This window comes from Pimephales promelas, chromosome 1, assembly GCF_988280905.1.
Source record: "Pimephales promelas chromosome 1, fPimPro1.hap1.1, whole genome shotgun sequence".
Classification (NCBI taxonomy): domain Eukaryota; kingdom Metazoa; phylum Chordata; class Actinopteri; order Cypriniformes; family Leuciscidae; genus Pimephales; species Pimephales promelas.
In genome coordinates this window covers 19,125,010-19,140,570 of record NC_142769.1, presented here as the reverse complement: position 1 = coordinate 19,140,570, position 15,561 = coordinate 19,125,010, and the positions used below count along the sequence as shown (strand labels likewise).

Genomic DNA, 15,561 nt, shown 5'->3' with positions numbered 1-15,561 from the left:
CTGTTATTTCCCCCTTTTTAATTTCGTTGAGGTTGTGTTCCCACATCGTTAGCTAGTTTGGATCGCTATAACTTGAATGACTGTCAACTGTTGAATGAACGAGTGTGAAGTATGTCAAGTCGCGCTTTGTATACTTCGAACCGGAAGACGCGCCCACTTTTGACGCAAGGCCTCATGGGGCGTAGGAAACTTGTGGATAGGAAAGTGAGTTTGATCAATGTTGGAACTAAACTCATGCAGGAAAGTGGACCGCATCAGCTCGAGGGCCAGAGATGAGAACCCCTGCTCTGATCTATCAATGTTATGAACCTTTTTCACAGACTGTGATAACATTCATTGCAAATCTCGTTTTTTTTTTTATAATACACATTTAAAACATTTATTGTGTTATATTACCTTTAGGGATGCACGATATGAACATTTAGGCCAATATCGATAGTTCTTTATATTTGAAAGCAGATAATATATCCAAACATACAGTATATCGGCTGATATGGTGGCCGATATATCGTCCATCTTTAATTCCCTTGTCAGATGACAAATGCATCAACACTGCTATGAGGATATATTGCCGTCTGACTGACGTAATCAATCTCTCTATATTGTTTCCCTAATTTGGAAAATCATTACGGATGTTTTCGGCCGCGGGATTTATCAAGGGCAGCCATTGCGTACAACTGGATTTCAAAGGTACGCACGCATTCATAAATAAGGCGGTGAGAGGAGTGTAAACATAATCTTACGCCAACATATACGTCCGTTTCTACGCAAGAGTGATAAATGAGGGCCATTGTGTTTAGGAGGAACTATTTTAACATTAAAACAAAAATCGCACATGTCATCTTTAAGGAAATGAATTTCTCTTTGAAAAAGCTAACAAGCACTAACCACAATGATGATTCATCTTTCACATTTACTCGTGTGTGTAAGTCCTGTCTATCACGAGTTCTCCGCAGGGCAGACAGATAGATTTCTGCGATCCCCACGACTACATTTACAACATCTTCTTATTGAGAAATACCATCTTCCTGAAGTCACAGCAACAATAGTCACACCACACCAGCACTACTGGACAACCTTGTGTGCCAGCAGGACCAGAGGCAAACAACCCAGTCTATAGAGCTCTGACACCTAATACACTGTAAAAATGAATATGCTTTATCTAATCAATAGAATTGTGGCAACAGATTACAAGCAATATTATTAATTCAATTTAACAAATTAGAATTGAGTAATAATTAATCAAGTTATTCCTTAAAAGTTAACCATTTAAAATGAGTAAAGTTTACACCAAAAAAATAACAAAAATATCTCACTAACAGACAGACGTCAAAGATTAATTATGAACTATTTATTTTATATTGCCAACATTGAAGACACCTGATGTTAACGAGCAGAATCACAGAAGGAGAAAACCGTAATTTTAAAACAAGCCTAAAACAAACACTGATCACCATAATGGTGACTTAAATTTATGTTTTTTGTACATTTTACCCATTTTAAATGGTTAACTTGATTAATTATTACTCAATTCTAATTTGTTACATTTAATTAATAATATTGCTTGTAGTCTGTTGTATTAGATAAAGCATATTCATTTTTACGTCTCACCAAAGAACCTGAATTAAAGGTTTACACACAATCACGTCTCATTTGAATTCATTTCCACTCTTCCTTTTCTATTGAACACACATGCCACTACAATTTGATGCTGAGTGCTAAATATGACAGAGGCCGACGCATAACACCAGTGGTGTACCACAGTCCAAATGCAGGGCATTAGCCGAATCAGCAAAAGCATGTTGTGAATCATCTCCATTCAGTGTCTGCTTCGGTCCTTCCTCTACCAAGACCAGTTTGAACATATGGATTGACTTAACCTTTTATAGTTCATTCAGAAATAATGTACTGTTAACAGAGTTAGCCATGAGCAGCAGTTAGTTAACGCTCAATTGAGGTTTCCATTTCCTTCCTACCAAGTCATTACACGATACAGAGAGCTGAAAGATATTAACTTGTGGAAATCATCTGAGTCGAGTTAGCGGTTACCTAAAATTACGGAATTATGCTGACCTTTTGACAGCACCTAACAGCGAGCCGAGGGCTTTCCTAAATCTTTCAGTATGTGCTTCGTATACTAGACTACAACATTTGGCGAAACTTGTCGCGGGGAGAGGCCCGAGCTGTGCCAACATGCATCGGCCCGGGAGCCAACCATCACATTAGTGAGGATACGAGACTCTGAACAAACATTCTCACAACCCTGCCTGTTTGCCAAGCCTCCGGGGAAATCTGGATTGCACATAAGGAAAGAGAGGGAATAACAGGAGAAATCCAAGACTAAACGAGATGATGGGAAAGGTCTAGAAAGGGGTTAATGGTGGTAAAACTGAATGACTAACTATGAGTGAGCCAAACCCGACCATATGCTTTCCTTCAGCCGTTTCATACGTACAGAAATAAAGTTCTTTTTGATGGGACAAGTTCATCTGATTAATGTTATTCTGACTGGGCAAGGCTGGCTCATATTGGGCAGTGTGGCAAGTGCCATGATGACTGGATAATGTTTGACATGTGGCCGATCCGAATCTTGAGGTCAGCTCTGAAAACGGCCCATTAATTGATGGGTCAATAGTGTCCGTGATGAAGAAACGGAAAAATCTTTTGAAAATCAATTTTAAAACATGTCAAGTTGACTTAATGATGTAATGTGATTAAAAAAAATGTCATGTGGTGAGACCATCAAGTAAAAACAGATTATATATTTTCTTAAAGCTTTAATACATGTGAGTGAACATCTTTATGGTGGAGATATCTTTATGGATATATATATATATATATATATATATATATATATATGTGTGTGTGTGTGTGTGTGTATATATATACACACACATACACACACACACATACATAAATAATTTTGTTTTTATTTTTAACATTTTTTTTTTTTTTTTACAATTTTTTACATAAAACACAATTATTTTAACAGACAAAATTTGACCTCAGTTTGGAATAATTCTAATATGTAAGCTCTAAAAATGACTTATTAATAGATGGGTTAACGACATATGAATGTCCACAATAAAGAAACAGGAATGTGTTTTAAAAAGTCTAGTCATTAGAAACATATTCTTTGTGTTCATGTTTTATAGGGTTTTGAAAAAAAATTATTTTCAAAATATTGTTTTAATGTGTCATGACTCAGGTGGCTAACTAAAAAGTAATGATATATTATCCTTACAGCTTAATAATTAAAAAAGAAAAAATAAATAAATAAATAAATAAATATCTCTTTAACAAATATCATCAATATATCATAAATATTAAGTTTGTTTTACCTCGACTCACATTAATGCGAGTCAAAATAAAATATAATGCCAAACTATATATATATATATATATATATATATATATATATATATATATATATTTAATCATTGTGATATGAAGACATGGCCTTTATGCCCCCACCCACAAATATTAATAGTAATTCAGAAATCATAACATGCTCATTGCTCAAAGAGGGGCATTCAATTCATTTAATGTGTGATTATCCAATTTATTAATAACTAAGTAGAACATTACATCATTGGACCATTAATTTGACATGTGGCTAATCTGTTTGGAATAATCCTAAAGTCAATCTGAAAACGGCGCATTAATGGTAAATCTGTCGTCACTCTTGTCAAAACTTTAAGAAGTTCCATAATCAAATTAGCAAGTAAAGGAGATCAAGTCATAAGCAGGACACTATTTTAAGAGAAGGGTGCTATTGAGACGTGGCCCCAGTGCCTGCCCTTAAACGCCCCTGCCAACAGCACAAGGGAGGGGCTTTTTTTTTTTTTTTGGAAGAGGGTCAGGCAGGCAAGCTCTGGTTTGGTTGTTAGGTTGGGCCGAGTTGGGTCGCCTCAGGCAAGGCGCATATGGCTGAGCTCACAACGGCAGCTTTTTCTTTGACATGAGGATATTTTAATGACAGGGAAAGAGTCAAAGAAAACCTCCCTCTTTCTTGTTCTGACCACTTCCAACATCAAGCAGAGCCCATAGAATATCCATATGGGACTTTCTGGAGAGCAGTTTCACAGCTGGTCGTTCGCCTAAAACAATCGTTCAAGCTCATGCGATTACACACACAAACTCACTCATCTCTTAGTGTGTGCACTTTTAGTTCAACTTAGACACACCAGAAGACAAAAAAAAACAGCAATCCCTTAAACGTCTGGAAGAAGTCTTGTTTGCTTCAACCGGGGCTAAACCACACAAAGGGGAAGAAAAGAAAAGGACACTGACGTCCAATCGGTTTTGGGTCACGGTGTATTTCACTGGGGGTTCTCTGACTGGCAGTCGTATGTTGGCGTTCACATTCAGGATGTGAGCTTGTGCAAATACTGAGCTTGCACTACCGGATTCCTTTTAATCCAAGTGCCACAACTATAGCTGAAAGAAAATCGCAGGCCTTGCTCATCACTTAGTGGAAGCTTTTCAGCCAAAGAAACTTCAAGTACACTAATTGCAAGGACCTAAAACCCCGGAACAACCTGAGGTTAAGTGTCTACCTCTGAGGAACATTTACAATGCAGGAAACTAAAGAGCTTTCCAAAAGAAGGTTACCCTAACCTGGGACTGAACCTGTGACCTTTGTGTTCTCGCTTGTGTTTATTAATCATTGGGCCAACAGTTTCCCCTTTACAAAACATGGAAGTGCCGAAAATAACAGTTCTTCTTCATATAATATTTCTAGTTTTCACTCTGACTGATGGAAAGTGGACAGGATAGCGCATGAAGGGGAATGACAAGATTTGGGAGAGGACACATTACAATTGAAATTAATGCTTGTGGCACTGAAAGAATAACATGAAATCTTATAAAGCATTTTTTTTCAACAAAACAGTCATGATAGTAAGCAAGTTATTATGCGGTCACAATCAATAATAAATATGTCAAATATGTAGACTACATCATATTGTCATCCAACAGTTTTTTTTAATCCAATAAAAGAGTCTCTTATGCTCACCAAGGATGCATTTATTTGATTTTTTTTAAAACAGACAGAAAAAAACAGTAATATTGTGAAATATTACAATTCAAAGCAACTGTTTTCTATTAAAATGCAATTTATTCCTGAGACGGCAATGTTAAATTTTCAGCAACATTACCCCAGTCTTCAGTGTCAAATGATCCTTCAGAAATCACTCTAATTATTATTATCAGTGTTGGAAAAGGTTGTGTTGCTTAATACATGACACACATTTTATCTTATTAATTCTTTGATAAACAGAAAGTTCAAAAGAACAGTATCTTTTGGAAATCTTCAGTGACATTATTTATAAATGACTTTACCGTGTAACCTTGCAGAAAAATTCATGAAAATAAAATGACCATGTGACCTCCAGCAATAGTCAAAGTCAATATGATTATAAAAACACATAACCACACTTTTTTGCAGTGACAAATCTAAACTATTTTTGGTGGGAATCTGTAATTCAGGAGTTAACGGAGTCTCAGGCCATCCAGCACTAATGATGTCAGACAGTGCAGAGATATTCTGCAAGCTTTTCAAATCTACAACTCAAGATGTGACTATTGTGTAGGCTGACCAACACAATAGTTGTTTCCACAGACAGATGCGAGGAAAAAGAAAAGAAAAAAAATCACCACTTCAAAAACTTTTCGTGACCTTAAGCTCATTTGCAATCTGTAGCTTGGTGAGGGGTTATAAGGTCCAAAAGACAGGAAGGTGGTGATGTGTTGCCTACACATGTCAGCTCTAACTCACTGTCTGGTTTCTCTATGCGTGGTTGTTTCAGCAGAGGAAACGCACACATTCAGAGCTACTCTTTGTTCCTCTTTCAGCTTCCTAACACTCTTTCCTTTACTCAAGTCAAAAATCTGACTTAAGGAGCTCTTGAAGGGAACAATCCCACATACATCAATCCTTCATCTATGAAATCATCAAACAAAACAAAGCCCTCAAGTTCATGTCCAAAAATAAAAAGGATAAAGACTGACACTATCTGTCGGTTGATATCGAATTTTTTTTTTTTTTATTATTATTTTAACACTTTACACTGAAAGTGGCAAGCTAATTAGAAAATTCACTTCACGCAAAATAGCTCACAGGCTGATCTTTACATTTGGCATTCTGGCCAACGATGGCCTTTCCCTTTGCTGACAAATTTGAAGTATTTTGGAGCAATGAATCACCAAGATTGATATATATATTATAGGCCTAAATTTGACATTTTTAAAATATTGGTATCAGCCGACGTTTTTCTGTTTGGCCGATGAGTCAGAAGCAGGACTTTTACTTTGCATTTGTAGCCTGAATATTTAACACATGTATTTTGTGATAAGGAATATAAACAAATAAAAAAAATATAGATTAGATAATATATGTAAACAATATATATATATATATATATATATGATTTGGGAGAGGACACATGTATTTTGTGATAAGGAATATGGAGTATATATAAATAAAAAATATATAGATTAGATAATATATATATATATATATATATATATATATATATATATAAACTATATATATATATATATATATATATATATATATATATGTGTGTGTGTGTGTGTGTGTGTGTGTTTTACAAGAAAAACAATGTTAATAGGACAATTAAGAAGTCTAGGCTACATCATTCTTAAGTATAAATCTGTTTAGTTTTTTACAGATTAATTATTTATTATTAAATTTTATAGTAAATATGAAGAGTTCAGATGCAAAAGCCTCTAAATGCCATTTGAAATTTTCTTCTAAAATGATCATTTTTATCAAGCTTGTATATTTAAGTTCAGTGATTTCACTTCAATGGCAATGATAATTACCTATTAATTGTTATTTAAGTGAAATTACTGAACTTAAATATACAAGTTTGATAAAAATCATCATTAAAGAAGAAAATTTCAAATGGCATTTAGAGGCTTTTGCATCTGAACTCTTCATATAATTAATTATATTAATATAAATTATAAGTCGTGTTTTTGTCTGCCCCTCTGCTCTCTAAGATATCGGCATTGGCCACCAAAAAAAAATCTATATCGGCCCCCCGGTATTTTGTTTTATGAAAATCATAATCAAAACTAAAAATCATAAAGCTGTCAACTAATAGAAAACAACAAAACAATATAGAGTGCAACATGGGACGCAAGACCCTACAACTTTTAACATAACATAGTATCATTACAACACAGTTTGGTGCAAGGTGGAAAACAAAACACGGTGGAAAGAAGTCTGTATGAGGCATATGTAGAAACAACAATTAAAACATTTTAAAATAGCACAGACAGAATGAGAGAAAGCATACTCTATAAACTGCATTTGTTGCATTTTTGCCTATTACTTGACAAAAACAGGAAATGGCATATTTTCACTTTTCACCAGATGGTCCCAATTAAGTCTAACCACAACACAACACGGTGCAAAGATTTTAAAATAATCCTCAAAAACTGACATTCGCTTAGGTTTATAAATATATTACAAAAGCGTTTGTTGTCAATAATAATAATTAGGCTGCATGTTGGCAATTATCTGTGAATAACAAATGCCAATATTAATGTTTTTGTATATTCATGTTTTTGGACTATATAAAGAAGAATTATCAACATCTGGACATGCTGAAGCATATATAAAAAAAAGACAAGACTGAGTTGCTCTTAGAATAAAGACCAAGAAATTGTCTCAAAGCAGTGAATTAAAATGATGACCTAGTAGTGAACTTATCAGCGAATCACTTCCACTTATTTGACGACTCTGTCAAAGAAAGATTGTGTTTCTACAGAACTGACTCCTCATGCAAGATGCAAGGTCATCCAGACCTTGCGATGTCGTTCCTTTGCAGTCAACTCCCAAGTGCCAGCCACTTCAAGCGTCTCCTGTCATCCTTCTCAGATCCCCGAGGAACAGCGCTTAGCAGACTAATAGATGTCCTTGTCCTGGAGAGATGCCGGCCAGGCTGTGCTCCACAGGCTCTCTAAATTGTGTCCTTCTCACTAAAAGTAAAGACCTGGTAGTAGCGGAACACAGAAATCCACACTGAAACTGGGTGACAAGCTGATCAAATGGGGTTGTTGCTGTTTTTTGTTTTTTTGAAATGTGGTTGGTGGCATGGAGGATCAAGATAACATTATGGGGGAAATAAGAATATCAGGAATTCACACAAGCAGATACCAATATATAAGTTTTCTTCAGCGTGGAAACATTCAATTGATCAAAAGTGACACTAAAGACTTTTAATTTGTCACAAAAATAATAGATTTCAAATGAATGCTGTTCTTTTGATCTTTCTACTCAAAGAGCGCTGAAAAATGCATCACAGTTTCCACAAAATAAATATTAAGCAGCACCACTTTATTCAGGACCATAATTGATTTCTGAAGTCTGAACAGATGCCAGCTGAAAATTCATCTTTGCCATCATATAGGAGTATATTAGATTTTGATTATAAAAAGAAAATATTGCACATTATTTCACAATATTATGTTCGTTTGTTTTTTTACTGTATTTTTACCGTATCAAATAAATGCATTCTTGAGTGAGCATAAGAGGCTTAAAAAAAATAGAGATCTTTATTTAGGCCTAGTTAATTAGACAAATATGCTTGCACACTGTCACTGACTAGATATATTTAAAATAATGTAGGCCACTTTTTAACCGGTAACATAATTATACATTATATTCAACATTATAGGCTAGTTTAACGTAGTACTGACACTAAAACTTTTTTATTTTGGGTGAACTACACACAATAGTGTCACTATCCACGATACACATTGTTGCATTTTTTTTGTATTGTGATATATTGTTACACCCCTGGTAATGTATATGATATCAGTTTCAACAAAAAACATATTATTTTTACACTTCACATACTTAAACACTAGTTTATGTGTTATTTTACATGCAAAACATTTATAAAAAAAAAAAGTATCAATTTATTTATCGATAAATTATCAAAAAAACTACAAAAATAATCATAATAATCAGTGAATAAACGATCGGTGCATCTCTAACTAAACAGCCCATTATTAGTCCATCAAACTGCTCTGTTAATTTGGGGGGTTATAAGTTCCAACACATTCAAGAAATCTGAAATATATCAACAAAAAGTCACTGTCGCTGTGTTCAATTACAGGGCACACTCTCAAAAACAGCTGGACCACTAAAAAGTAAACACTGTCAATCAGTCACTCCACAGAGCTGAGGTCCTTCCCCAAGCCAAAACAAACAATTCATCAACGTGGGGCCATTTTCCTGTCATGGACAATCAGAGGCTTTTTTCTGTCTAGCTTTCTTTCTTTTTCATACAGATGTTCATGAGGTCCTCAGACACGTTCATGCGTACCTCACAGGTGATAAAACCTATTTTACTCTTAAGTCCAGAAACATTCATAACGTCAGGGTAAATTAAGCCAGAAATCAAACACAAAACAGTCAAGGCAATCACTTCCATTTTTTCTGAATTAAACATCCTGGATGTTTGAAAAAAAAAAAAAAGAAAAAAAAAAAAACTGCTGACAGTGAAGAAAGCAAAAGTTCCCTTGGCTATGCTGTAATCACAACCAACCGGCCAGTGCAAGAATGAGGAAATTCAAGAATAAAAGGGCACCACAAACACCGTACCACTCGGGCTCTCTTTACCTCATACATTATCCATGCCAAGTCAAACACAATGGGGGATTGGGGTTTTTTTTTTACCCAGTTTTTCATCAAACCACAATTTTTTGGCTCTGTATGATAATGCCATTCAGATCCCTACTGACAAAACTAAGAAGACCATTTAAAACATTCCAAGCTCACACAAGTAAATAACATCTCTTGCCAATGAAATTAAGACCTTTTTGGCAAAGAGATGCACTTCTTACAAACAACATACATCCTTAAGGCAACTGACCAATCAATAAAGAATGTTTCCAATGGTTTGAAACATTTCCAAAGCTTAATTCAGAGTGACAGGGGATCTTTTTCCATGATCATCAGACTGCACATAACAGTTACTGAATGCAAGTCATGGCAAAGGACCAGAACTGATGCTGGGTGCCATGCAGACTCTGAGCCAAGCTAAATGACTTCGAAATTTGCCGTTTCATCCTCTAAGCTCCTGGTGTGACCGTTGAGGAAAGCCCCAGCAGTCTTTGCCACCTCAAATGACCACATTTCAAATCGAGACCTTTGCAAATAGATGTGAGAACATGTGAAATATACATGGGCAGCAGTAATATTTTTATTTTTTTTAAATCAGACAGAAATGATGCAACTGGCAAGTTTATTACACTTAGCAGAGAACTTCCCTTTTTTCCTTCCTTCATACACAATGTCTTAACCGAGTCGGACCGACCACTCATTTAAAGTTAGACTTTTAGACCACAATAATGATGGCGACTCAAGGTGAGAAAAGCATGTGCCATCCAGCTAAAACAACACGCCTTCCTTTTAATGGCTTACCTTTGCTCATTTTCAAGGCAGGAAGCAAGACAGCATGCATGCTCTCTTTTATGCAACACACCATCTCATTTTTCCTCAGCTCAGACAGGTCACAGAATGCCCGTCCGCTCTTCCCTCAAAACCCCTTTGCTTTCTCAGAGTGTCCTGCCTGCATAATGGGTATAAGGGAAGAAGAGACGCCCCAGGGGAACAGGTCTTTCACGCACACACGCCTAGCCTACCTGTTTACCAAAGCACACACCTTTCATTGTCCCAAGCGGACAGACTTTATTGTGTCATTATACACTACAGAAAGTGGCTACACTCCAAGTCTACATTGCACATGCTTTATCAAAGAAAGAATAGAGAGAGAAATTGGTCTGTGTAATGTTAAGTAAAATCTTTTTCCCTTGGAGCGTGATACAGGCTGCATTGTGCTGGAGGTGATTCATGCTTTCATCATTCAAGGTGATGCTGGGATTGTTTTTCCCCCACACACACACACGAAAGATATTTCTTAAACCAAGCAACTGATAGTTTCCAATGAGCATCACAGCACATTTTCTGGCTATCCTTTCCAAAAGAAAGAAAAAAACAATAAAAGCACTATATAGCCTATACCTACATCTAGACAGCTTCCAGAATCTCCACGAATCCAGTGCCGGATTCAACAAGAAACTGTTACTAAAACATGAAGCAGTTCAAACTTTAAAACCAGAGGCAGCAGTTGTTGGGACACAACCTGTAAATAGGCTAAGACTTAATCAATTTAAATGTATTTGCATGTATAATTTCAGATGTAATGTTTTAGTTTTATCAAATACCAGCGCTAGCTTTATAGCATGCTATTTGTTGTCTACGACAAACACGAACAAACATTTTCAACCTAAATTTTGTATATGTACAACTGTTGTAAATGTATTTTTCATGTATACTTTATGGTGTTATTTTTTCGATTTGATCAAGAACGTAAACCAATGCCAACACTGTTTGTGTATATAGTAGCCAGTTAGGTCGATGCTATTTTGTGTAAGACAAACGTGTATAAAGTAAAAAAATATAGGCAAATCACCATTCAGAAACGTTTTGTAAGAGCCATGTTTAGGGGGGTTCTGCTTGCCTCTCTTCATCGCCACTTTCTGGGTCTGATTCTGGCTCATACTGATACTGCAGTATCGACACCATTATTTACATTTGACAGGAACACATGCAACTCTCTCCCGTAAAAGGTAATGGGCGTGAATTTTCCGGACAAAGTGCACTACAGTTTAGCCAATTACACCACACACCGGCCCAAACTAACCAATCTGAGCCCACTGCCTGTTTCTGGGGGAGTGGTTTCATAGACTCAGGAAGTCAACCGCTCGTTCAAATGACAGAGGAGAAAGCAGCTTACAATAAAGATGAAATTTATGAAAAATAAGACTTTTTAAAAAAGAAAAACCACAAATACGTGTTATATTGCACCCCATAAACACAATCATGCAAAGAAAAAAAGCAGTAAACCACCCCTTTAACATAAGTTTTAAACTATTTTATTAAGCCAATTAATTTTTTTTCTTGAAAAGTTTTTCAAAACCATATAAAACATTGCACATGTTTTAAACTTGATTTTCCCTTTTTATGTATTTATTTATTATTTTGAGTGAACAATTTTTAAGATCCATTAGTGACAGATGGTGCAAAGTTCAAACATAAAATCTCTACATATACAGCAAACAGTGTCTTATTAACTGATGAAATAAATATCTACACAATAGAGTGGCATTTCTCATATCGAAACTAAATACACTAATACGTAAGTTGGTAGCAGGTGTAAACAAGGATTGAGAAGGATTACTCGTGCTTCACTGTTAGCACACCAGACCCGTGGCCATTAGGCTAGCACCAGCCTCACGTGAGAAGGCCAAGCTTTATCAGGTCAAACAGGGAGCACCACACAAAAGGCTGTGTGCAGTGAACTGTATAAGACTCGAATCGCTGCAGCCACTGGCACGATGATGATGCCCTCACACATGCCATCTCTAATTTCATTGGTGGACATCAGCTGGACAGGTGGCCAGTCAACCAGTCGTTGTCAAAACAGCGGCGGTTCAGGACCGCTGGAAAGCCCCCAAACAAACAGTCTGCCACCACCTCCGCCCCTCGCTCTCTCGCCAAAAAAGGACGAGGGAAAAAAACAACAACCAGGGGATGTCTGTCACCTACTTGGCTGTCTACAAAGATGATGAAAGGTACCAGAGACTCAGTCTAATGTATGTATGTACATATGTGTATGTATGTCTAACAAAATGTAGTTGTTAGACATACATACATACATGTTAGACATACGTAAAAAGTGGTGAGTAGGCTATCTTTTTAAAATGAACGCATCAACTAAAAAATACCTCAAAAATTTCTACATCAACATTGCAGCATAAGATTACAGAATAATAATAACAACAACAATAATAAAGTGAATATAAAAAAAAACAATTAACAGCAATGACAATAATAATTGAATGGAAAATAGACACTGCAATATTTCACTTAACATAATTTCTCCCCTACTAGTGTCACGGAAAAGAATACCAAAAAATGACTGTTTTCAAACAGGTTTCCCAAACGCTGGGATTGGTTGATCAAACAAATTGTGTCAAACGCACACCAATGAACCAATATTGCTGTCTCAGGATGGAAGAAAGCATCACACATTTACACTTTTCAGGGAAATCAACAGAATAGCGTAAGGGCTGTTCCAACCAGCAAACTACAATGATACTGGGGAACAGGGAAATCCACAACACAGCTATATCTATACAGGAAAACAGTGTTTCAGGTGATGGAAGGTAAAAACATAAACAGCCAATCAGAATGTACCCAAGCTTGTGCATAGCAATTATAATGAACGAACGTTGTATTGTTGTATGAATGTTGTATGAATTATAGTTGATTAAGTGGGATAGGAGAAAGATTTGAAGTATTAGGGAAAAAAAATACTTCGTCATTCACTAACAAATGACTCCAATAAGTTGTTTATTTTAAAGAACCGTTCAGACATCTCAAGTTGGCAGTGTGAATCGGTCTATGAATCGATAACTGAATCAGACTAGTGAATCATTATCGATAAAGTGCATCGATGATGATCAGTAATTGAACTACACGCTTGTGATGAGTTACATCTCGAAACGAAGCAACTTTTGTTTGTGAAAGTCTGTAATGCTGATTTCACAAGCCAACGCAGAGTTAATATCTGCAACAAAAAAGCAATTCTATTATAATTAAAATATGTATTATATTTAATAATATATCTAGTGAAGGGTTGATTGCATGTCCCCGCTACAGAAATACTGTCATTATCATCACACATTGTTCATCGATGTCCCAAAGTGGCACAAGCGAAACACTGACATGCAAAAGGGAACTAAACGTTTCCAAGCTTCTTTTTCCAGTCTGGGAGCTTCAATGTCCTTAGTTGCACTTGCCATTAAATAATCATTCGTCTGCACCGAGTGAGCGACAGCAGAGCCAGCGGCTCTGTTTAGTAAACAACACTTCACAATCGAGCACATTTCCCAGCAGACAATCAATAAAAACACATCTGACCAACGACAGAGCAACAAAAGCACACATCAGAGGGGAGGTGTTTTCCACTCCAATCCCAAACGAAACCAAGCCTGAAACAAAGCCACTGTGCATTACTATAACCATGCAATGTGACCATGTGTACTGGGGGCATTCCGTTAATGGGGATTTCCTTACACCGAGATGTACAAAAAAAACTAATTATATATCGGAGCATTGTGTGGTTGGAAACACTGTACAAAACGGTCTGGCTGGCTCTCCATGCATTGCAGACGCACCGCGACGGGGCTCAATGCAACAACCCCACAACACACGCGCACTACACTCAAAATATAAAAACACACACTCTACATGCTCTTATAAATAGGCTGAGCGCCATCATTCACAGTGGAGAGACAGTAAACGTCCATAACGGAAAAGAAAACCGCCATGCCTTCATTAAACCCGTTTATTTAAGAGAAAGTGTGTAAGAAGAGCTAAACTCCTGCAGCAGTCCTGAATCTCAGACTTACCCTGTCACAACAGGCGCCATCTTCCACAAACTCTCACCAAAACTCCAAGACTCGCGAGATCCTCTCTCCCAGACCCTACCAGCCGCCGAGACAACAGAAGCAGACTGGAGATTGAAGGAGCGAGGGAGAGAGAGAAAGGGGGCGGGTGACGAGTACAGTGGAAGGGGGGCAGGGTGAGTGAAAGAAAAGGGCAGACACCACAACAACAGGCGTGGGAAACTCTTCTGATCTCGCGAGAGGTGGAAAACTCTCATCATACAGCTCAGTGAGCGAGGCTCGTGTCATCGCGAGATTGGTGCGAGGCGCCTCGGATGGATGTTTTACAGTGCCGAAACATTGTTTACAAGCTCGTAAATAACCTCTTCGGCGGAATTGGCTAGATATTTTGACGTGAAGGCTTGAGATTTCCCAGGCTCTGGGTCTGATAATGTTTGCTCACAAGATAGTTGTTTAGTTATGGAGCTTGCTATCAAACCATGAAAATGAGTGTGCAGAATAGCCAAATACAGGCTACAATGTTTTTCAAAAGGGAGTTTCAATTATTAAATGTCCAGGAGAAGGATGCAAAAAGAAAATTACTCAATTAAAGTGTGAATTAGGTGTGAAATCATCATGAAGCCTATTGTCTCCAGTGCTTAATAAGAATTTGGAGCTGAAGTGTTGTGAAATACATGAAGACAGATTTTTTTTTTTTTTTTTTTTTTTTTTTGGAAGGCTTTATAGACAGTAAGGTTGAGAGAGGCTTTTAAGGTGCAACTGTGTGAAGAATCCTGAATCGAACTTCCAGAATCAGAACAGTAAATTTTGGGTGTTGGTTTTAGGTCCATACAACATTTTAAAAAATCAGTCTTTGTCTATTTCTTGACATATTTCAGCTTGTGATTCTTATACGGTCATGTTTCAGGATTACTTGGCTTAGCAAAGTCTCTGAGAACATGACCCATTTTGAAAAATGGCGGCTCTGGAGACTTAAGAATTGAGGTGAAGAATTAAATCTGAAACCACCAGGACATTTGCAGTTAACATGCATCTTCTCTTTTC

At 36.7% G+C, this 15,561-nt stretch overlaps 1 protein-coding gene across 1 annotated transcript in view; it reads right to left on the bottom strand.

Moving 5' to 3' along the window:
• rbpjb (recombination signal binding protein for immunoglobulin kappa J region b) overlaps positions 1 to 14,659 on the bottom strand; it is a 68,707-nt gene extending 54,048 nt beyond the window's left edge. Inside the window, exon 1 of the mRNA XM_039669549.2 lies at positions 14,521 to 14,659. Coding sequence (XP_039525483.1) covers positions 14,521 to 14,540 — 20 coding nt within the window. The 5' untranslated portion in view covers positions 14,541 to 14,659. The remainder of the gene's footprint in view (positions 1 to 14,520) is intronic.
• Positions 14,660 to 15,561: the final 902 nt, after the last annotated feature.